Here is a 23,966-nt window from a genome sequence, read left to right as displayed (position 1 = left end):
TTGAAGAAAATCGAGCGGTAAATTGTTTTAAAATTCAAGTACGGCCGCCGGCCCCTGGCCAAAGTCGCATGGACTAGATTTCCAGCACTAAAAAACTGTGCCATTTTACCAGTGCGGTGAAGCGCAGGCTTCCTGTAAAATATTTCCCTATTACAAGATGGTTTAGAATTTGATCTACAATATTCATAAGCTTCAATTATTTTCTTTTGATTGATTTTCCAACTGCAAAATGCGCCATAAACTAGGATCCCCAGAGTTCCCTCTTCTACAGTAATCCTCCATTTCCAAAAATTTCATAACCTTTTCCTCGATGATTATCTTTTTTTGTTCTATCTTCGTTCTTCTTCTTCCATTTTTTCCTTCCTACCAACCACAAACTCCTTGCCGTTTCCATCCTTATTTTCTTGCCATTTGTTTACACTTTGTCTCAACTCTACAAACACAACCCAAAAAAAGGCCCAAAAATGGGAGAGAAAATCAAATATTAGTGTTCCAGATAGTGCCACCCATATAAATACATTCAATTACTCTTCCTTTTTTCAACCACTCGAAACTTTTTTCAAATGGTTTGCTCTCTGATTTTTTTTCAAATGGAGCCATTGTGTTCTTTGTACCCAAATTTCAAACTCTGTAAAGAGAAATAAGTAACTGTAATCCCCTTTTGAAGAAATTCAAGATGGAAGAGGAAAAGGGGGAAAACAAGCCAACTGTCAATCAGAAATAGAGAGAGTAGAAAAATGAGAAAATATGGGTACGGTATTAAAATGAAAATAAAATTGGTTTTCAGATAAGAATTGTGTATTGGGTTCATCTAGTGCGAGATGACTTGGTTTTGGCTAGAAAGGGTAGCAGTAACTTCAGAACACAAATTCCTTCTCCTTGAGAAACTAGAAAAGTGCAATGATTAATAAGTGAGTGGACAGACAGTCTGCGAACTTCAATTAGAAAGCACTTTCAATTCTAAAGAGAGAGGAAGAAAAAGAAGAAATTCTAATTAGTTTTTCTTCGCCTAGACTCTAGCTTTTGGTTCCAAATGCCAATTCATCGATAAAATCGAAGATCCAAAGTGTTCGCATCGCATTGCCCTTTGCTCATCTTTGAACCTTTTCTTCTTCTTCTTCTTCTTCTCCTTTTTCTTCTTTTCTTTTCGGACCCCTTTCTCTTCCGTTTGTCCGATTTATCATTGTTTCGACCACGGACCCGCTTTCGCTCTCTTTCGGCTCTCTTTTGCTCTATAAACCAGCAGAGAAATGAACAAAAAACGTGCCATTTTTCCATTTTTCATATTGCCAAAAACTCTCACTTCTCCTTCTCTGTTCTTTCCAGTTGACTCCCTCTTTCAAAAAAATTTGTAATAATACAAAATTGCTTTATGCCATGATAATTGCTCATCCTCCTCCTCAATTCCGAACTTTCGTCTCTCTCTTTTTTTGCCTCTCATCTAGAAATACCTGTTTTTTCTTCCCTTCCTCCTCCCTTTCATCTCTCTAGTCCACCAATTTCACTTTTTTTTGTTGCAGGTCATTTCAATTCAATTCATCCATCAACACGCAATGGAAATTGGAGACAACGGTGGAGAATAGGAGGAAGGCAGAATGAAGAACGAAGAAGATGGAGATTGTTTTGAATGTGTAGGAACAGAAAATAGAGAGAACAAGGAGAATACAAGTATGAAGATTGAAAGATCTATTTTTTGTCCATTTGTGTGTGTGTTTTGTTGAAATTAGAATAGAGAATTACCAATTGGGTCAATATAGGGATTACGGTAGAAACAATGAGTCAAATTCCCGAAAGATTCACAGTCGGGACCATGTTTTCTTCGTTTGAGTAACTCTTGGTTAAGGTCTTTCTAAATCTACGGTACTTTTTATAAAAATGCATAACGTCTTGAGAAGCTGTGAAGTTCAGAATTCAAAAAAAAACGAACATCGGAAACGACAACGTTTGGGTTTTCTGCTGTTTTCATTCAGAAAATTCGCTAATTGAAAATTTTTGATAGTGAAAGAATTGGAGCGAGAATTGAGAAAAGAATACTGAGAACAGAAATTTTTGAACTACGGCAGTTGTCGTTGTGGGTTCTTCGGTCGCTGCCACCGGCGGCTTCATAGTTCCGATTTTCTGTAACAGCATAGTTTGTTCGATCGGATCTTATTAATTTGCGTTCGATCGGAAAATTACGAACTGCGCTAGGGCTCGCTACATACAGTACCAGCCGATAAGATACAAAAATGTGTTGTTCAGTTGATTTTGACTATGTGCACGAGTCGAGAGCTCGACTGCCCTGTGTCCGATCAGTTTGAAATTTTCGGAGGTTATAAAACAGATCTAGATTGAAAAATTTGTATTCTCAGAATTCTCTGAAAATTCCTAGCTTTTCAATTGAGACCAGCCTATATGTATCTTACTGTAGTTCCTCTTTTTTTCATGGCATCCCAAAGCATTCAATGTGCCCAGTACCTTTTTTCCCCTTTGCCAAAAATTTTCTCTTCTTCGATTTTCTCACCGGATGAAATTCTAACTCTGTCGGAATATGGGCAAAAGGTTGGAACGATGAAATGTGATATCTTGAAAACATTGCATTTTGACGAGAGACTCAAATAAACAGAGAACGCGATATCTGGAACCTTCCCTCTCATCCAGCTAGAATTACTTTTCGAGTGTCTCTGTGCCAGTCACAGCTAAGAATCATTGGTATACCGTATCACTAACTAGGAAAACAACTTTCACCTGTCATCAACACGATTCTCCGCCCCCTATTGCCTGTCGTGTTCTTTTTTCTATTCTGGATCATTTCTGACCTCTACAATCGGTGGTTCTCCGTGCACCGGGTACACTTTGGTCTCTATCTTTTCCCTTCTCTTTTCTCGTCAGTTTTCTGAGATTCTCTAGCTTGGTTTCGCATGTTTTCTTCTCTGAATGATTAGCTCTTTTATTCTCAATTTTTCAATTTCGTTCAGTTGGTATTACTGTACCAATTGGGGCCGTGCCATATAAAAGGGAAACGATCGGAGCGGAAGAGGCAGAAAAATAATCTAGATGAAATATCATGTTACCGTATCCCCCATTTGTTTGTGTTTTTGCACATTCTCAAGCTCCGCCCATTTCTTTTCTCTCCCTCTTTCCCATTTAATATCGTAATAGAACAATAGAAGGGGAAGGAGACGGTGAGGAGAAAAGTAACGGAAAATTGGGGCGGTTGTTTATTTGCGAATTGGGCAAGCAGCAACAGCAGCCAGCCTTTAGTATAAGCATCAGAAGAAGAAGAAGAAGAAGGAATAAGTGTTCGTTTTGTGTCTTTCTCTAATTCTCTTGATCTCATATCATCTATCTGTTCGATTTTTCCCTTTTGAATCACACAGACAGTCTGTCTCTCTTAGAGCATCCAAAAACCGATAGAGCATGATCTCTGTCTCTCTCTTCACTGTTTATTTTCCCCTTCGAGACTGGCGGTGCTGGTCATAAATCGACTGGAACTTTCCTCTTTTTTTTTTGCTTCTCTAGTGATAACTTTTTTGTTTAGATGATGATAAGATGTGCAAAGAGAAGGCGAGTCTCACTGTCTGCAAATTTTTTTCGGTTGGCTTCGCGCTTTTAGTTTTACAGTTTGATAATTTTTTTTTATTCAAACATTTATATGTGGTGTTCGCTTTAACTCAAAGATCATCACCTATCCGCGCACTTGTTCTTTTAATTTTTAGACGTTTTGTTGTGTTGCTCCGAGTTCTCTTTGAGTTTGCTCTTTCTATAAAAAATGAATGGTGGGTTACTGTAACTGAAGAGCTCTTTAGTGTGGGGCAGAGAAGTCAAACTAAAAAGTCTCAAAATATCTTGTTTCTCGATCTATACAGTTTCTTACACTCTACAGAAGGAGAAAAAACATACTTTGTCCCACACTTTGATCTTGTATTTTAGTGTCAATTCTGACGATGTTTGAACAACAGAAGAAACAGCTGAACGAGTAGAAAAAAAACGGCGTCGTTCTATTTTATCTCTTCGTCTTTCACTTTGCACCATCCATCCATCCATCAATACTGGGTGAGAGAGTGCAAAAAAGAAAAAGAAGGATCAGATGATTTCTAGGTTACTCTTACTTCTTCTTGCTTCTTGCTTCTAGAATATATATATATTGGGAATCGCAACAATTTGTCTTGTTGCTCCGACTGCTCAAAGAGCCGCGCCGAAAGATGGCGAGTTGTGATAGTGGTTGCGGTTTTATGTGAAAAATGGGCGAAGCACATAAGCTTGAAAACATCGAAAAAAAAAACAAGGACATTGGTCTGTTTGGTGAGTGTTTGCGGTTTCGAATAGAGCAACACAGAAGGGGATTCTTGAACACAGAAGAAGAAGGGATGGTGGAGAAGAAGAAGAGGAAGATGGAACGTTCCGGAGACAGACACATCATTGATGTGGAGAGGATGGACACTGATTTATGGCAAGTCGTTTATTCTCTCTGTGTATGCTCAGCGATTCGAGGGGAGGAGACGACGAAGACGAACCCTTTTGTTTTCTTAGGCCGATGGTCGTTTGGATTTGTTTCCCAGTTTACAGAAAATCTGTGTGTGGCATATGGAGCTCATGAAGAGCTTTTTTTTCAAAAATATGTATAATGTTAGCATGATTTTAGGAGTTTGACTGCAACCATGAAAAAGGTAAACGCCCAAAAGAGAACTGGCTGGATCAGGATCACACTTAAAAACGAGCTCGGCCATAGTTTCTTTTAGAATCAGTATTTTTGGACAAACCAATCTAGATATGATAGAATTAGACAAGCACTACAAAAGAAATTCATTTGAAAAACTGTACCTTGTATATGAACAAAGTTTCAAGCCTTGAAGCTGTGACCGCGTACCTCAGACGGTTTTTGGCTTGTAACTTTGACCATAAACAATATACAGCTTTCGAAATAATGTCAATTTGTAGTACTTGTCAAGTTCTATCTTGTCTAATTTAGTTGGTCCGGAAATGTTGATTCTGAAAGAAACTATGGCAGGGTCCGCGAAAGCCCGCCAGGGCTTGTTGTTTTTTCCTGATACAACTTGCCGCGAAAGTTTTTAAAGCGTTCTATTTAGTTCTGATTATGTTTCAAATTGGGCTTCTCATGCTAAACGCAGTGCCCGTATACCTTCAATTTTAATTCAAGTCTCCTTTTTTCTTCTGAGATTCTCAGACATCTATACTGATTCTTCACATCTTCCATCAATCATTTTCTCTCCCTTTTCATCATCTCTCCTTTTTCGCTTTTTGTTCTCTTTCTGATTCGACGGCGCCCCGCCATTTCGGTGGTTTGCCTAGATCGGTTCGCTTGATCTTCATCATTCCCCCTAACTTCTTCTCTTTTCTTTTTTTGGCTGTGTGATGACAACCTCCGACACGTTAATCTGATCGAAGATTTGCCTTAAAGATACTTTTTTCCTCCAATTTCCTCTCCCATTATTCTTCACCTCCTATTAAGCGGTTTCTGATCGACCGTGGTCGGAAAAGTATACTATTTTTGTCTCTTCCTGTCTTGATGATTCATTTCGTTTAGCTATTCTTCCAATGCATATATGAAACTTTTTTTTTTCTCTTTTTCCCTTTTTCTTCTCTTCTTATTTTTGCTCATTTTTCTCTTTCTTCGTACTGTCAAATTTCTTCTCATAATACATTTTTTCAGAAACGGGTCGCGATCATCAATATATACTCAACTCGCCTTCTTATAAGATCTATAGAATGAGCACCTTAAAAACCAATACCAATACAAACAAAAACTATCCTAAACGGGATCAGAATAAGAGACGAAAGACAGTGGACTGGCTCAATTTCGATCCAATTCCGGAAGTTGATCGGTAAGAAAAGAATTTTTAAAAACTCGAGAGTTGAACTTATTTTCAGTCTCTTCCGCTTCACATGTAAACATCCAGCTCTTCATGTTCACATGACTGGAAGCTATGGTCATATGTTCGTGGATATCAGTGATTTACCAGCTCCATCTCGTCATTACCTCGCTGTCATGGGTGCTTCTCGCCACAGATGTCTCTCCTTGATCGATCATCACCGTCGGAAGTTTCTGGAGAAGGGAGGCAATCCATACTGGCTTCTTGGTGTGGATTGGGCACACATGAAATATCGAAAACTGGATTATCTCAACAGAATGATTTGCCATCGACCATGGATGATTCACTGGAAGAACTTTGCAGTTCTTATTACTCGTCGCTCTCCAGACGGTGGTCCAGCGTTTTTCTCAATTTGCTCTCTTCACCATGCAATTGGAATAATGTCAATGACTCATGCAATGTGCACAGTTGTTTGCTGCATTGGACTCGAACGTCGTGTTGATTTGACTCAGGAAGAAATCGACTTTCTCAACATTGACGATATCGACTACTGGGAGGCTCGTCTATCTGAGTTGTTCCGAAAAGTTGCCGATCGTCCAGAAACCAATGTCGAGTATATGATCAGTGAGATGAAAAAGACAGAGAAGGGAATGAAGAGACCAGCTGCCAAGTTGTGTGCAATGACCACTGAAACCATTGAATCCTTGATCAATGCTCCACCAGCCACCTACAGTTCCAACCGCAAGAGCTACTCTCCAGTCCTTCTTCTTGCCAATATCGATGAAAATGGAGATGATATTTTGGAGAAAGAACCACCATGCGAGTACCCAATCTATTCTCACCATCGCACTTTCGGATACATCGACTTCAGAAAGCGTCCTGAAAAGGACATTCCACCATTCAGAGTCGAGGAATTCGGATGGGATCACGTTTACAATACCATGAATGAATACACTGACACTTTGACTTCTCGTCTTGATCACATGTTTGATCATATTCGTACTCTCACTGGAAACATGTAAGCACAGATTTTTAAGTCAATTGGATAAGGACATTCTAATTTTCAGGTCATCTGCTTCCAACTCATCTGGCGAGGGATCCCCAGCCGATCAAAACGAAATTGATACCACTGCTTTCCGTGAGGCTGTCTGGAATTACACCCAGGGACTCTATGGAGTTCGTGTCGATGACTATGACTATTCCAAGATCAACCGTGTGCTCGACAAAGGAACAAAGACTTTTATCAAGTTGGCTGCCTGCTACCCACACAAATTGACCACCGAATTCACCAAGGCTCTTCCAGGATTCAAAGATTCTGAGAAGGTAAAATTTAAAAAGGATAAGAACATCCTACAAACTCAAACTAATTCTAGATCCATGTGGTGATGATGATCGCTATGGCTCGTTTCCAAGCTTCAATGTTCCATTACACCCGTGCCGTTTGCAACTACAATGCAATGTGCCTGTCCAAGAAAGGATGGAAGAAACCACTCGATTAATTCCATTCCTGTATCTTTTCTTTGTTCATATTTTATAATCTTCTTTCTTTCAATTTTTTTTCTCTCAATACCACCTTCGCTAGTAGTTTTTTGCACTATTTTAAAGTGTTTTCCTTCACTAATAGTGTGATCCAAAACACTTTTCTCCATCCCCGTTCGACCAGTAGTTTTTACCTGTTTTCCTTTTTTCTTAATTGTTGATATACCGCAATTTTCGTCTCAGCTTTTCGTCAGCTCATCCAAAAAAAACAAATTCATATGATAACCCAAAAAAAATTCAAAAAATCCCCCACAAAAGTCACAAACATTGTTGCGTAATTTTGTCACCTCCTTCTTTTTTGCCTCCCATTTTTCTTCATATAATTCGAAAATCAAATCGTCTGTTTGATGTTATTTCTTGCATAATAGTCCCCTTGAATTTTCGAATGTTTACCCAATTTTTCCACTTCCGAAAATGCTAATTATATTTTAATCACCCTGATTTTTTCTGCATTTTCCCCTTACCACCGATCCCCATGTTTTTACCGGTTTTCGCGAATTTGTACGCTTTTTCCGATTTTGAATAGTGTACAAATTCAAGCAGGGATTTTCAAAACACTTTTCTCTTCTCATATGTCTCTTTTCCACACAATTTCCATTTTTTCCAACCCCAGTCGAGTAGTTCTCTTATGGCTTTACTCCTATAATCAATCGCTTATTTGTTTTCGCAAGCCGAATTTCCACCCCGTTTTTTTGCATAATGTTATTTTTTTTTCATCACTTCCTATTTATTCTCTCATGTTCCAAATTGGTTTTCAACTGTATTCCAAACTCCTTTTTGCGTATTCTTCACAGGCCTTCATTTAACTGTACTGAAAACTGATGTGTTCATTCATTCTATCGATTCCTAACCAATGAAATATAATTCATGTCGAATAAACATTATTCAATCAAACTTTAATAAAGAGCCATGCGAGTAATTACAAGAATTCCTGTCGAATTCGTTTTCCGAAGAGAGAAATATTTATCGATAAAAACCTAATTTTGAACTCCCGCCGATGGGAGGCCGCGGCCGAACAGTGTGCGTTTGTTAGGCCCCCTGTCTCAGATTTTGTTTTCAAATCAGTTTTCTTCGCTTCCATCATTTTTCTACTGAAAAATTTCTAATTATAATTAGATATATATCTGAAAGGGTGAGTGTTTTCGATTAAAAAAAAGAAAGTTGTCAACACACTGAGTTTATTCAGTTGTAAATGAATCCAAGAACATCATAATCACATCCGTTTTCGTTTTTGAAAAAAAAATAGTCATAAAATCGCGATTAAAATTTAACTGCATATATGAGATGAAAGAGAGTGAAAGTTAGGAAAACTGTTGTCTTTTGTCGAGAGGAGCCATTTTTATTAGAAATTGAAGAAGCCAAGAAGAACAATAATCGATTCCCTATTTTCGGTTGTTAAGATGTTGGGGGAAAAACAGGGATAGTAGTTAATTTATTGGAATTGGTTACGTCCACGAAGATCGGCCAAAACCTCTTCTGGATTGACTCCGAGGCGCTCACCGGCACGAAGAACCTCGGCAAGACGAGCTTCGATGGCATGGAGAACTGAAATAATCATGGTTTTTCATGTCACGTTTTGCTTCAATGACCTATTTATTGCTTCTCAAATAACTGTCATTCCTTCGCGAAACCTCCCTATAAAAACCACTCATAATCACTTTATATTTCGCATATAGTTGTCTCGTTTCCCCATATTTCTCAACTCTGCTCTCATCGATTCTTATTGTCTTTCAAATGACGACTGAATGTTCAAACACACTTTTTTGAAGAGATAAGAGAGAGAATGACGCAGGAAAGTACCCATTCCGGGTTGGAATTGTCAAATAAGCAAATCAACAACATGCTTCTTTTGATGAGAAGAAAACAACACTATGTTGGAATCTCCAAAACATAATCTGACTTACGTGTGGCTCTCGAGTCTTCGTTAACCATCGATCTCTTCATTGGCTGCCAGGCGACCATTCTCTTTTGTGGAACGAATCCGAGAAAAGTATCTCTTTCAGCCGGTTGTTGCTGCTGAAAATATGATTGCAATTAGAAGCAATTCCTCTGAATCGCCTACTTTCACGTCAACTCCATTCTCCTTCTCAATATTGTAAAGCTGCTCCTGGAGTGCACGAAGCTTCTCCTCGAGTCCTGGAGCCGATGGAGCAGCTGGAATATATTTTTCATTAATAGTAACTGTATTTTTTAAGCCCTTCAAGACGGAATGTAATCCTAGGAACAAGGATGTTCTCATATATTCTGACTTTCAAGTAGGTCAGAAATAATTGAGTTTTCAAGTGCATTTTTCTCGGAATGCTTCTCGAAGTTTCTAGAGAAGTCGAAGAAAGATTTATGTCTAGATTCGTCTACTCATTTTGGATTCAGAGTGACATCAATGATCTGATCACCAAGTCTATCCCCATTTGTTACTCTTTCATCCCAACTACACTGCCCATCCGTCCCATTTTTTTTCCGGTCAAAAATTCTAATCCCATTAGTCAGGCACTAGTGCCTTTCCGTGAGAGTGCTCAATGATGGACCTAGAAAAAAAAAGAGTGTGGGAGGAAGGATAGGAATGGCGATTTAAGTGATCAGAGAGTGCTCGGTACACGCAATCGGTCTTTCTAGATCTTTGCGCTTCACTGAAGGTGCGTTGACGATGGGGCACTCGGCTAGACTAGATAAGTGGGCTCGCAACCTTTTTCTAAAAGTCCTAAGAAGTTCTTTGATATACTTTACATAACTAACTTTTTTGATCAAACTTAATGATTCTTGCCCGTTGAATGCTAACTAAGAAATGAGCAATGTTTCAACTTCGATTCAAACGTCTTGAAAAATAGTTAGGAAGATGATTCTTCGTAATGGGAAAGATGAAATATTAACAAAGATACAAGTAAGCCCTAACTCACCAAAAACAACAACTGCGGCGACACAAGAAAGCAAAATTAGAAGCTTCATAATGAAGGTGTTGGCAGGCTTACTGTAATAAAACTTATTAATTTTCAAAAGAGAACCAGAAGTTCGTACACGATTGGGATTTCTTTGATTGAGATCAAAGAAATTCGGGTGGCGTCGGTCAGGGGGCTACTGACGGCTAAAATGAGCTCTGGAGCGTCAGGAGCCCCCGAGTTAAAGCCACGCCTACTTTACGAAAAGGGGCGGAGTCGGGATAAGGATTCGGCTCACTGGGCCTAATGACGAGATATGATGAAAAAGTGTGGAAAGGAGGAAAGAAGAGTCACGAGTTGTGTGAGGAGCAACGAAAATATACACTTTTGGGGCGGAGAAAAGATGACCATTTTTGACCTCTGCGCCTTTGAGGAACATGAGGATAATCAAAACTGACAAAAAGAAGATGTGACGTCATCAACACTCGAAGCTCGAAGGGAGCCGATGATTTTGAAAGTTTCGATGCGCTAAAATTGAAAAGGACTGTGCAGGAAATGGTGCTATCATGTGTTATCAGTTGATACAAGCCAGAGATGGACGGGGGTTGAAAAAATGAAATGAAATGAGAGAGTTGGGTTTTATGTGGGAAAGAAATGCGAGCAGGTGAGGGAGAGAGTTTTGATTTGAAATTGGTGTCGAGAAGAATAGAGGGCAATTTTTATGGGTTTCTGCGTTGTTTTTTCTGATGATGCTTTTTGGTTATGAAATTCTAGACATCAGAGTCAACCTATAGGTCGGAGGTCGAGCAAAGGGCGAAAGGGGGCATTGAAAACATGGGAACATGAAACCTTTTTCGGAATATTTCAGATCTGACTTTGTACTTTCTCCTTATTGTCGAATCCTTTTCTCACTAAATTCCCTTATAATCTTTGTTTCATTATCCCATTAACTTTTCCAATATTACAGATTCATAATTTCATTCTTCTCCTCACCCGCCCTCTTCTTGAAAGTCTCCAGATTCCAAGGAGCAACGACGACGTCAGCTGTCAAGATGAGTTCCAGACTACACAATGGAAACGATGTGTATGAAAAGGTTGATTTAAGATTTATGAAAATATTATTTATTCTAATTTTCCATTTCTTATTTCAGGCTGAAGAATACTGGAGTCGAGCAAGTCAAGATGTCAATGGAATGCTGGGTGGATTTGAAACACTTCACACTCCAGATATCACAGTGTCAAAACGATTCATCGAGGGTTTGAAAAAACGGGTTAGTTTTCTGAATGCAATAGGTTCCCCAATTTGAAGGTTTTTTTTCTCGGAAGTTTACCAGCTTCCGGTGCAACTCTGATCTCACTATGGCCTCTTTTTCGCCCAGTTTTATATTCGGATGATCGAAAATCTTAAAAAGGATCTCTAGTTTAGGAATTGTTCAATCTTCAATTTCGGCATCAAAGTTCTTTTGATTTAACCTTTAAAATCTGAAAAGCAGTGATCAATGAAACGAAAACTGTTCTTGTCCCTGAAATTATTCGAGAGGAAAAAAGTAGGCGTAGTTTTAATAAAGCCACGAGTTGATGATTTAAAGGAGGCGAGACAGCAAAAATTTCGGGGGACGAAATCGCGCCGCGCTTATGTAGACCATCGGTCGTCAGGCGCCTTCGCGCCCCCGTAGCTCAGCCGGCCACAGGTGATTCGCGCAGCGTCTATAATAGGTGAAATATTGTCCGCGGAAAGTCGACATGGGTACATCGGAACATGCCTGCCGCAGGCCATCCACAGACCAATCGCGAACGCACCACCGCAAACGACCAATATTCGCCCTATCGCGAGCAAATCTCCTACGATTGGCTTGACGCGAGAGCAATAATTGGCATATATTGTTTCGAATCTGGAAGCTAGCAGAAGATGATGTTGGTTGTTGTTTCGAAGTAACTGAAATGAATTATCTAGATTTTAAGCTCCCAATTCTTTTTGTACTATACCTCTGACACAAGTTATCGACTGGACATTTTTTTCGAAATCCGCGAACTTAACACTTCCGTCTGAAATCAACTTTTTTCTCTGATATTCGTTTTCAAATTTACCCACTGTCCCAGAACTTTTTCCTTCCTCATTCTCATTTGCATTTTTCCGGAGTGCCCAGTCGACATACAGGAAAATTGAGATTTTCTGGCACCCTGTAAAAATTAGATTAAAAATTCAGATTTTCTGGACGCTTTTTACCTTTTGAAAGGACAGAAGCAATGCTTCTTCCAGAGTTTTTCGAAATTTCGGCTTCTTGCTTCCGACTTTTGTCTTCCGGCCATTTTCTCTATTTTTCTGCAAACAAAACGATACATTCATGGTTATACAGTATTCTAGTATAGTATTATATGTTAATTAAAAGATTCCGAACAAAAACTGCGAAGAAAACGGCGGCGAAAAAAGAAGTAAAGTATCCAAAATAAGAAAAAGAAGTTCGGAAAATAAAAAAAACAAGAATTTCTTCGCGATTGTTCAATTGTGGACCTTTTATAGGGCCAGTTAGTAAGATACGCATTTTGCTCGCGAATGGTCAATTGTAGAACCTCTCGTTCGCGGTAGATAGTAATTGGTCGATTATAGCCCTTCTTCTGTAATTGGTCAATCACGAATCACCTGTTCCGGTAGCGGCTCTGTACCCCTGAGCTGCCTGTCGTGAGTTCAACCCCTCATGGGGGTTCTCTATGCAAAATATCAGGAAATCTTTTTTTGGTGTCTGGCCTCCTTTAACGAATCTGAAATGGATTTAAATATTTGTTGGAAGCATTTCTAAGAATACATTCTGAAATTCATTATAAATGCGTTTTAGGTTTCAATTTGATAGCAATAAACTATTTTCTCATTTCCACACCCAAGAATATTTTTCTCCAAATTCCACCTTTTTCCAAGATTCCAATAAATGAGAAACTTTGTATTGAGAAAACAATTCCCTTTGTTTCCTTCTCGATTTCCAATATCATCCCCATTTTCGTTGTTTTTCACAGAATATTCTTCTGCTCTGTTTGCATATGACGAATTCCGGGCGCTTTTGTTACCCTCCTTCCATTTTTCGGTATAACGCTTTTAGAATTTTTGGAAAATCAGTGCTGGGGCAGGAGTGGAAAAAAGTCCGGAGAGTTTTTTTTATAACGGGATTCATACGAAATGTCACTATTCTTTTCCTCAAAAGTGAATGATGGAAGAAATTTATGAGCCGCGTATGCACCTTTTCCGAATAAAAGTTGCATGAAATATATGAGATTGACATTATGGGAGACTAGATGATTGACATGAATGAAGATCTTCACATTCTTCTTTTTGCAGAATCTCTTCGGATCATACGATTACGCATTGGACTGTGGTGCAGGAATCGGACGTGTCACAAAACATCTTCTGATGCCACTATTCAAGAAAGTCGATATGGAAGATCTCGTCGAAGAACTAATCGTCAGCAGTGAACAATACATTGGTTCAGATCCACGGATTGGAGAAAAGTTCATCGAAGGAATTCAGACGTTCGCTCCTCCAGAAAGACGTTACGATCTCATTTGGATTCAGTGGGTGTCAGGACACTTGGTCGATGAAGATCTCGTTGCTTTCTTCAAGCGATGTGTGGTAAGAAGCTAGTGATCTATAATAGAAGCAAACAAAATAATTTATAGAAAGGACTGAAACCAGGCGGTTGCATTGTGCTCAAGGACAATGTAACGAATCACGAAAAGCGATTATTCGACGATGAAGATCATAGCTGGACGAGAACGGAGGTGAATTTATTCTCATGATTTTCCTGTTATTATGCTTGTCTGAAAAAAAAAGGTTAGAGAGTATTTTTTGCAGTCTGAATACGGTAGCGATATCGAAGCGGAGAGCCTAAAGAGCACACAAACGGTGGAGACGCAGACACTTTTTCTCTGCTTCTCAACCTTTTTTTCTCAGACAAGCATAATAAAATGGATTTTTTTTCAGCCAGAACTAATGGAAGCGTTCAATGGGGCAGATCTTGATATGGTGGTCAAAACGATACAAACTGGATTCCCGAAAGAAATTTATCCAGTCAAGATTTTCGCATTGAAACCACGCCGTCAAGAAACTTCCGACGATAACTAAAAATCGTGTATAACTGCATTTTTACACCCATTGTTAATTGTTCTGTTTCATTTATCAACTCAATAAATTTATTATCAAACAAATCATTATTTTTCGCATTGGATCGATAGAAAAAGTGACTGAATCGTTTGAAAGACAGGGCGAAACCTGCGAATATTGTGACAAAAGTGGGCGGAGTCTCGGCGCACGCAAAACATAGCGGGCGGCGGAACCCGGGAAATGTCGGCTGCTGCGAAACTAGGCGTCTCAGTGGCGCGCAGCGACGGGTAGACAGAGGAGTTGATGAGAACTCTAATCCATTCTCTGAGCGAGAAGGATGGCCAAAGCGGGTTCGCATTGAAGGCTTAAGGTAGACGAAAGAGTTCTTCTGACGACTACTGCCTTGCGCTGAAGCCATGCCTTCGCGGGCTGAATTTTGGGTCTGATCCTCTATTAATTAATTAAAAATCTGAAGCATAAAAATATATTTTTTGTTTTCTATCCAGAACATCCAAACCTAAACACAATACCGCTCATTGAGATTTACAGAAATCATTTTTTTCGACTGTTTTGCCCATCTTGAGAAGTCTGGAGCTTGGCTGTTAATCTTCCGATCGTTTTGAAAATTTTGGAAGGTGCAAAACAGACCGAGAGTGCATACTTTGTATTCACAGGAATTTTAAAAAAATTCCTAGTTTTCCAGCTATTTTTCGATTTCTGAAAGAAACCCTTCATGATCGGATTTTGTACTGAAACAGTGAAAAAAACAGGTGTCAATCTAGCTCTGTTTAACATCCTCCAAAATGTTAGCGCTGAAGAAGTTCCGAAGAAAAATCATCATTCATCGACAACAAAAATCGCCTGGGCCCAATAAAATCCCATGGGACCATTGAAACCTATGGGGCTTACAAAAACTCACAAAGCCCACTAAACTCAGATAGAACCCAAAAGATTAATTCTTGTAAAAAATTTGTCGGGTAACGTCTGGGTTTTCCCTTGGAAAAAACCGGCAAAATATTACTCATAATAAATGTGTCAATACAAAGAAAAAAACGCAGTCACAAAGTAATAAAAAATTGATATAAAAGTAATCTGTGAAACATGAGAATTTGTACAAGAACAATGTTGAAACTAGCATTCTTCCTATTTTTGTCTTTTTCATACATTCCCATGCACAATCTCCGGTTATTACTGGTATGATTTTTCAGTGAAAAAACAGAAAGAATCTAGAATTTCATTTTCAGAAACCCAACATTACTCATGCTCAGGTCCAGAACTTTATTTGAAAAATGAACAAGATATGCGAATGTTTGGAATGTGTATTGACCATGAATTGTATCCGATAAGCTGTCCTGATGACCTAGTTTATATTGGAGTACTGTAAGTCAAATTTATATATTACGATTTTGACGTTTTTAGAATGGAAAATGTGCAATTTTACAATTCCAAACAGTGGAACCAATATTCGAAAAATGCGCACCTGGAAAGAAACTATTAGATATTTTCCAAAGATCGTGTTATTCCGAATGTGGAGAAGATGGTGTTTTTCAAATGGGAAAGTGTTGTGAACCCGACGAATTTTTCGATATTCAAACTGAAAAATGTAGTCTTCTAGCCGTTGCTACACCAGCTCTTCCTGTTCATTCCTCATCAGAGTCACCTTCTAGTTTCAAACCGCATCCTTATTTTTGTGCCAATTATTACAAATGTACTGATGGTAGGAGTCTTGAATGTTTTCAATGTAATTTGAAATCTTGTTTTAGGAAGATGCTAACTTAAAGAATGTGAAAAAGGAACGGTTTGGGATCAATCGGCACAGGAATGTTCCAAGGATTACAGTCGTTGTGGATCAATAAAAGACAACTTAAATGTTTCACTTGCTGCTGTGTAGTTGCAATCACACGTGATTCGCGCAGCGTCTATAAAAGTGAATATTGTTCTCGGAAAGTCGCCATGGGTACATCGGAACATGCCTGCCGCAGGCCATTTACAGACCAATCGCGAACGCGCCACCGCAAACGACCAATATTCGCCCTATCGCGAGCAAATCTCCTACGATTGGCTTGACGCGAGAGCATTAATTGGCATATATTGTTTCGAATCTGGAAGCTAGCAGCTGCTAAAAATTGTTTATTACACAGAAAAAACAATGAAAAGCGAAAAAACAATTAATTAAAAGTTATATTATTCTCTTCCGCTGTTGTCGAACTGGCTGAAACGGCATCGGAGCTTCTCGTTTTGTCCATTTTTGCCTCAGTCGATGACGATGAGCAGAAGATGATGTTGATTGTTGTTTCGAAGTAACTGAAATGAATTATCTAGATTTTAAGCTCCCAATTCTTTTTGTACTATACCTCTGACACAAGTTATCGACTGGACATTTTTTTCGAAATCCGCGAACTTAACACTTCCGTCTGAAATCAACTTTTTTCTCTGATATTCGTTTTCAAATTTACCCACTGTTCCAGAACTTTTTCCTTCCTCATTCTCATTTGCATTTTTCCGGAGTGCCCAGTCGACATACAGGAAAATTGAGATTTTCTGGCACCCTGTAAAAATTAGATTAAAACTTCGGATTTTCTGGACGCTTTTTACCTTTTGAAAGGACAGAAGCAATGCTTCTTCCAGAGTTTTCGAAATTTCGGCTTCTTGCTTCCGACTTTTGTCTTCCGGCCATTTTCTCTATTTTTCTGCAAACAAAACGATACATTCATGGTTATACAGTATTCTAGTATAGTATTATATGTTAATTAATAGATTCCGAACAAAAACTGCGAAGAAAACGGCGGCGAAAAAAGAAGTAAAGTATCCAAAATAAGAAAAAGAAGTTCGGAAAATAAAAAAACAAGAATTTCTTCACGATTGTTCAATTGTGGACCTTTTATAGGGCCAGTTAGTAAGATACGCATTTTGCTCGCGAATGGTCAATTGTAGAACCTCTCGTTCGCGGTAGATAAGTAATTGGTCGATTATAGCCCTTCTTCTATAATTGGTCAATCACGAATCACCTGTGAAGAATAATTTGAATAAACGCTTTCATGAAAACTTTGAATCATCTAATATCTCGAGTTCTCCTAAGGAGTTGAACTTGTGAAATGTTTTTTTGCAGAAGCAGCTTCGCTACTGACTGAGCCACGCGGGCAAAGCTTTAGCGGACGGCGGATAACATGCGAGCACGATAACTGTATTCGTAGTGCTAACTAGCATTGTACTGTCTATTCAATAAAACGTGGGCGCGCCGCATGTTGCAAAGTGATACGCCCCTTTTTGAAACGCGTTCCCTTTTTCCTCTTCTCACGCGTTTCAAAAAGGGGCTTTATTGAATAGACAGTACACCGTTAATGCAGAATGCATACCCTAGCTCAAAAAACATCGAAAAATCTCTTGCCCTATATCCTTTAAGGATTCAGAAAATTGAGGATGGATGAAATGAACACGAGCATAGCAAAAACCGATAGGATGTTGCTTTCAAGTAAAGCTGGAATTCAGTACTTTCGACTTTGAGCAAATTTATCTAGGTTCCTGTGGAAGATATCAGAAAACTATCAACTAACAAAATATTTTCTATATTATGATAAACATTTTGTCAGTTAAATACTTCTTGATATATTTTACAGGAAACGAGCTATATGGGGCCCAATCAGATGATTTGGATTCCATTCTCTCAGAGTTTCTTCTCACAAAAAAACTCCAGGTTCGAACTTTTTGATTGTTTTTCTTTTGCTCAGTAGCCCAATAAAAACTTGAAGAAAGCTTTGAAAACAACAACAAGTAATTCATAAAATACTGATATTTACAAAAACTGAATTGTCATGGTTGTTCTTAAATAAAACATAAAGTAACAAGAAAAAAACATAATAGAAATGAATATAACCAGCAATCAATCCCGACTCTGTTTTACATACGCCTGATAGTAGAACACTGAAAAAGAGATATTGGTTGTATTTCAAATTGATTCTTACCTAAAAAAGAGAAAAATGTAAGTGGAAATGTCAGTCGAGACATTAAATCCACTTTTCGAGATATTTTCATTTTCACTGATAGCAGCTCACGTATCCTTTTAACGATCGCAATTCTCCCTACACCTATATACGATGATGAATCGAGACGAGTTGATCGTTGGCCCGGCGGACATACACAATCACCAATTCCTCCTTTTTTCTTCTGAAACAATTTGACACCAATTATCAAAAATCTATAATATTCCTAGCCGGTTTCAAATTTCTCTCCAAATGTGTCATATTTCCAAAAAAGAACCTACTTGATCATTAAATTCCTTTCTACCGTAGTAATTGACAACTGCGTACTCGAGCAGAGCTCCAAAAATGAATGCAAGACATACTCCAATCCATACGTCAACAGCCTATGAAGAAAATGGGATTATTTAAAAAAACAAAATATTTAAAAAAACCTACTTTAATATAAGAAACTGGCGGAAGTTTGGAATTGATACCACTCGCTTGAGTTGTCATTGTTAGCAATGTTGTGACTCCCAGCGACACTCGAGCTGGCACTGCATCCTGAAAATGAAGAAAAGGATTACTGTAGCTCTTCCTCTCTTGAGACTCACCTTATCCAGCCAAAATGAGACCCATGAAACGACGACAAGCATAATGCATGGAATATATAGTTGAATGAGGTAGTAACTGTATTCTCTACGAAGTTTCAATACAACCCGTGCACAGCTGTATTCACCTAAAAGTAATCTGGTCCACAAAACATCTATAAATTCAGAAAAAAACTGACAAAAAGGGAAGGCACATTCAAAAATTGACACAGAGGGGTAGAGATCAATAAAATAGTTATAAAATTGGCACACGCATTTCAATCACATTAGGTAGACGGCCCAGTAAAGCACTGAAAAAGAGAAAACATTAGGTTAACATATAAACAGTAATTGGGGCTCATGTACCATTGAAGCATGCGTAGCCGATTGGGAAGACCTGAAAAATAGGTGAGTTGGAATAAAGAACTTTGAAGAGCTGAATTTTAGCGATAGGCCTGCTCCTCTCCTCGAATCAAACAAATGGTGCATCAGAGGCAGAGGTAGACTGGGTTGATTGTGCCGCGTCCAAAGTTTCCAAATCTGAGATTTCTGGGCCCAGAAAGCAGTCCAAAGTGCGTCCTAGCACGTCGAGGCCCCCAAAAATTAGTACCGTTTTACGAGGATTTTTAAAAATTGTTTTTTTTGTGTAAAATATGTTTTCTTCCGGTCTCGATGCGCTAGGTATACTTTCGCGCTGGTTTCAACTGTGAAAATTGGAAATCTTTGGAATCTTCACTTTTTACTGCTTTCTGAGCCCAGGAATCCCAGATTTGGGAACTTTGGACATGGCATAAGAATAAAACTCAAAAAACTCACCAATCGAGAAACGACATCTATTCGTTTCGAGCGTTCTTTGTATCTTCTCACAAAGATCCGACAACAGAACGATGATCTTCCTTGAGACGCAGACAATGGCCGGTATCCATCAGTTGGCAACTGTTTCATTTGCCTCTGAATTCAATTTTCAGTACGGTAACATTTTTCCACTCACAATTCGTTGTGAGACCTGAGTCATATCTTTACGAGCCGCATAGTTCACCAGAGCGAACTCCAGCAATGCTCCAAAAATGAATGCCAAACATACACCGATCCAGACATCAATGGCTTTTGTATAACTGACTGGAGGCAGTTTTGCATTGATACCAGAACTTTGAGTTGTCATTGTTAGCAGAGTCGTCACTCCTGGAATTTTATATTTTTTCTTCAATTTTAGTATGAAAAAATATTTAATGAAAACCAAACTAACCTAGTGTAACTCTGGCGGGAACCGAATCCTTATCTAGCCAAAACGAGACCCAAGAAACGATAACAAGCATAAAACTTGGAATATAAAGCTGAAAATGGACAAAAAGGGACAAGATTAGTTTCAAGAAGGACAAGACAAAAGACACCTGAAGTAGGTAGTAACTGAACTCTCGACGGAGGACCATACGTGTACGTAGACATGAATATTCGCCTGAACAAATGACAAAAAGCGTTATAAAAAGTGACAATTGGGGGAGATGAGATTAGGACAAGAGCAAGCTCTTCAAGCAAAAAGGATTACGGTACCTGTATTAGTTAAAGAGGTACAGTAATCCGTTACGACATCTTGAAGTTCAAACGATGGAAGCGATTGACGAAGACCATCTTTTTGTTGAATCGGCTTTGTATTCTTCCATTCATATTTAATATCTTGAGTTGTGTAGGCATCTGAAAATTAGAACTTATAATTCTGAAATTAAAAAAAAAACTTACAGGAAGCCAAGTCTATAAGACAATTCTGTCGATCAAGCGGGTAAAATTCGAGTGACATGGGGCAAGACAAAACTAGGGATAGTCTGAAAATTTGGATTTATTGAAAGAAAATCTGCAAATCGGACCTAACGGAATACAGGATTTGACCGTTTTTATGAATTCGGATGAGCACATTTGGCTTGTCGATTAAATGTCGTCGAGCCTCTCTGAAACAATGCACAATTACCAGGACTGATAAAAAAGGGTATATCCTTAGGAATATGTATCTTGGAAGCACGAAAATTGGGTGAAATATAACTTTACATTTAATTCAAAGCTACTGAAATTTTCAAAGCGATCCCTCAAGTCTAGGTATTGTTATGATTATCTAAATATTAAAGGTGTAATGTTTCCTTGTGATTTTCATAAGATAAAGCAACTTTGACAAGCGACAGCTCAGCTCAAAGTTGATGGAATCGTTTGAAATTTGGTCAGTTTACTTATCAATTTTTGGAAGATGTGCACTTCAAATTTGAGCTCAGTACGACGCTCTACTCAACTTTTATGCACTTTAATACGACATATCCCTGTTTCGAAAATCCCTCTCCAAGCAATTGCTGATTCCAAATTCAAATATTTATAAACAGAGTCATATGGCTAGATTTTTCAATTTTTTTCACTCATATTGTTTTCAAAAATTAACGGATTATGATGGATTTTTTCTATAAAAACAGTGTGTGTTTATCTAATTTTGCTTTTCAAAATTCAATTATTTTCCATTCACCCCTCAAAAAAATGTGTGAAAAACGAATGCGTTGCTTTTGTTCTTCTTAGGAAAAAAAAGAAGAAAAAAATCGTAAATTCCGTTTTTTTCGTTTTTGCTAATAGTGGTTCTGACACGCAAAAACCGAAAAAATGTGTCATTTTTGCGGGGTGAAAAGAAAAAGAAAAGAAAGAAAGTAAAAAACGAAAAGATAATGAAAATTTCATGTTGTAGAAGAGGAGAAAGTGGGTTTAAAAACTAACTTTTCGTTTTGGAAAAAGGTGTCAGGCATCCAAATTTGTTGAGATTGGTCTGCGTTTTCAGATGTGGCAAGCACGACGAATGGAGGAACCTGGAATTGATGCAATTGGGATTAGATGGTTAGGAAACTTCAATACCTCAAGAAAGATTTGAAATCTTAAAAACTGAAAACCAAGTTTCTGTCTTCAATTTGAGGATTTTCAGAACAAATGTTTTTTTTTCCGCTGGAGTAGTTTTTCAGAATCTCTGTGTTGACAGATACCGTAAGCACTCTAATAGAAATCCACCCAATCTATTCACTTTGATCTTATATATCTCGGATCCTGTGAGAGATATCTAAAAGTGGTCAACAGACAAAATATTTATAATATTATGATAAACATTTTGTCAGTTAATTACTTTTTGATATCTTCGACAGGAGCCGAGATATATGGGCTCAAAGTTAGCGACTCGGTGTGCTTTCGAACTCCTAACTTTCGAACTCCCCCATTCTATCAACATCTCCTTATCCAAACTTTTTGTGTCCACACACTTCTTTTGACCCTTTTCATCGGAAAGTCCTCTCTTTCCTCTCTCCAAAATCCGTTAAATCCAATTTGTATTCTTTCTTCTTCTTTTCTAGTCTTTTTCCTACTTCTACTTTCTTCTTCTTCTATTTCATTTTCTTTTCAGAGAGCACCCCACTTTGCGACAAGAGTAAGAGCACACAAACTAAAATCTCAGAATCTTTTCAATGACAAAAAGGTTGTCGTCTCCTTTTTATTCACCAAAAAAATGTTGGTTGTTTCATTACTTTTTCAATGGAACCAAAAAAATAGTGTGGGATATGACGGAGAGAGGGTAAAGAAAGAGGAGACAACTTGAGGATGAAGAAGCTACAGTAATCCCCGCGTAAAAATTAATTTCTATAAAATAAGGGTTACCTCAGTGTCTCCAGATTCCTCATATCTCTCATAGGCCAATCGTTGATCGGTCCATTCTTCTCTAAATGTGAATTGTGCACTGTATTCCATATTTACATCATCTATTTTGGATATAGATCGTAAATAAATGTTCACAGTCACCAGTACAGGACCACCAGTATCTGAAAAACTGTCTTTGAGGAGAAAAAATAACAGGAATTTGAGCTCCAAAATAACCATTCAGAAGGTGCACATTTTTGGATTCTGAAGTCAAAATTCACCTGGCCATGTTGCATTCATTCCTCTTGGTCTCACTCTCCAATCATAATCTTTGAGAATTCGTTGAATTATCTCTTGTTCCTTTAATTTTCGTTTTGAACGAACTGTTTGAAGAGTTGACATGATAAGCAAAAGTGTTGTGAGACGATAGTACCACATCTAAAAAACTGGAAAATTTCATTTTGGAGTTTAAGAAAAGAAAGAAGAGGTTTGGAGGTTACATTTAACGAATATTTACAATCAGAACTTGGACTACAAAAAATGGTGTAAGAGATACTGTCATAACTGGAATTCGTTTCATACAGAATTCTTTTTAATTTTCAGCAAAAATTATCGTAAATTTATTATTCTGGTACAAAAAAGTCAGAGCTGTGGAAGAGAATTTTTGGTGGCCGCGTCCGAAGGTCCCACAACGACAACTACCGTAACCTAAAATATTTTCATTTTCCAGATTTTTTATCTCGATTTTGTCAAAAAATTTTATTTGTCGAGTTTTCTGGAGGAAAATGTGCTAAAATCGGTCAAAAAGCAGCACAAATTGAAAAATAAATTCGAAGAATTAAAAACAATATGCTTAAGTTACGGTGGTTGTCGTTATGGGACATTCGGCAACCAACGTTTCTGGTCAGCAGCTTCGATTTGTTTTGTACCATTGACCTACCAAACTCTTTTGAATAATAATTAGCCATATTAGTAATTTTTGGGAATCCTTTTTTTTTTATCAGAGAGCCAATTCTAAAGCTTTGACTCGAAATTAGTTCCCACTCATACTGTTTTTTTCTGTTCGACCAAAGTTGAAAAAAAACGAAGAATTAAAGCTAATCGTAGTAATCGTAAAAATCTTGGAATGGGTCCCTTTGTCTATCTCTCAAAGTGCCTCGATCCCTGTGAAAAAATTCCAAGAGGAGGAAGAAAGAAAAGCCGAGAAAAACGTAGAAGAAGAAGTGATGATGGGGTGGCTAATAGTTATGCGAAGACTCGGAAAGGAAGAGCAAAAGAAGGAAAATGCGTCCTTCTTATTCTATTCTGTGTCCTCTTCTCTTTTCATTCCTTCGGCCAGGCCCCTCCTCCCTTTTCTAAGATGCCTTTTAGCTCCTATCTCTTCCAGAAAAGAGAAGAAGAGATAAAGAAAGATAGAGAGACACCAGATAGAGAGAAGAAAAGCAGGAAAAACGGGGGGCAAA

The 23,966-nt window shown here is 38.2% G+C and overlaps 5 protein-coding genes across 5 annotated transcripts; 2 read left to right on the top strand and 3 right to left on the bottom strand.

The window, feature by feature from the left end:
* Nucleotides 1-4,223: 4,223 nt before the first annotated feature.
* CBG03915 lies at nt 4,224-7,312 on the top strand (the record flags this gene model as incomplete). Its single annotated transcript, XM_002639290.1, has 4 exons — nt 4,224-4,555; nt 5,872-6,831; nt 6,881-7,136; nt 7,187-7,312. The coding sequence occupies 4 exons, from the start codon at nt 4,224-4,226 to the stop codon at nt 7,310-7,312; spliced, it is 1,674 nt and encodes a 557-aa protein (XP_002639336.1).
* Nucleotides 7,313-8,784: 1,472 nt separating this feature from the next.
* Cbr-nlp-40 lies at nt 8,785-10,295 on the bottom strand (the record flags this gene model as incomplete). The annotated part of the gene is made up of 4 exons (XM_002639291.1): nt 8,785-8,897; nt 9,257-9,368; nt 9,415-9,506; nt 10,247-10,295. 4 exons carry the CDS (start codon nt 10,293-10,295, stop codon nt 8,785-8,787), a joined length of 366 nt encoding a protein of 121 aa, XP_002639337.1.
* Nucleotides 10,296-11,277: 982 nt separating this feature from the next.
* Nucleotides 11,278-14,336, top strand: CBG03917 (the record flags this gene model as incomplete). Its single annotated transcript, XM_002639292.1, has 5 exons — nt 11,278-11,319; nt 11,377-11,496; nt 13,554-13,844; nt 13,892-13,993; nt 14,196-14,336. The coding sequence occupies 5 exons, from the start codon at nt 11,278-11,280 to the stop codon at nt 14,334-14,336; spliced, it is 696 nt and encodes a 231-aa protein (XP_002639338.1).
* A 2,158-nt stretch (nt 14,337-16,494) lies between these two features.
* CBG03918 lies at nt 16,495-16,992 on the bottom strand (the record flags this gene model as incomplete). Its single annotated transcript, XM_045244611.1, has 3 exons — nt 16,495-16,619; nt 16,670-16,864; nt 16,911-16,992. The coding sequence occupies 3 exons, from the start codon at nt 16,990-16,992 to the stop codon at nt 16,495-16,497; spliced, it is 402 nt and encodes a 133-aa protein (XP_045092518.1).
* Nucleotides 16,993-18,195: 1,203 nt separating this feature from the next.
* Cbr-avr-14 lies at nt 18,196-22,941 on the bottom strand (the record flags this gene model as incomplete). Its single annotated transcript, XM_045244608.1, has 16 exons — nt 18,196-18,236; nt 18,278-18,479; nt 18,577-18,678; nt 18,731-18,835; nt 18,886-19,010; nt 19,228-19,258; nt 19,678-19,812; nt 19,853-20,043; nt 20,108-20,195; nt 20,253-20,317; nt 20,413-20,553; nt 20,599-20,681; nt 20,724-20,800; nt 21,600-21,692; nt 22,525-22,685; nt 22,785-22,941. The coding sequence occupies 16 exons, from the start codon at nt 22,939-22,941 to the stop codon at nt 18,196-18,198; spliced, it is 1,797 nt and encodes a 598-aa protein (XP_045092519.1).
* Nucleotides 22,942-23,966: the final 1,025 nt, after the last annotated feature.

This window comes from Caenorhabditis briggsae (assembly GCF_000004555.2).
Source record: "Caenorhabditis briggsae complete genome, chrI, whole genome shotgun sequence".
Taxonomy (NCBI): Eukaryota; Metazoa; Nematoda; class Chromadorea; order Rhabditida; family Rhabditidae; genus Caenorhabditis; species Caenorhabditis briggsae.
The sequence above is the reverse complement of the archived record's forward strand: the minus strand, read 5'-3'. Positions and strand labels throughout refer to the sequence as shown.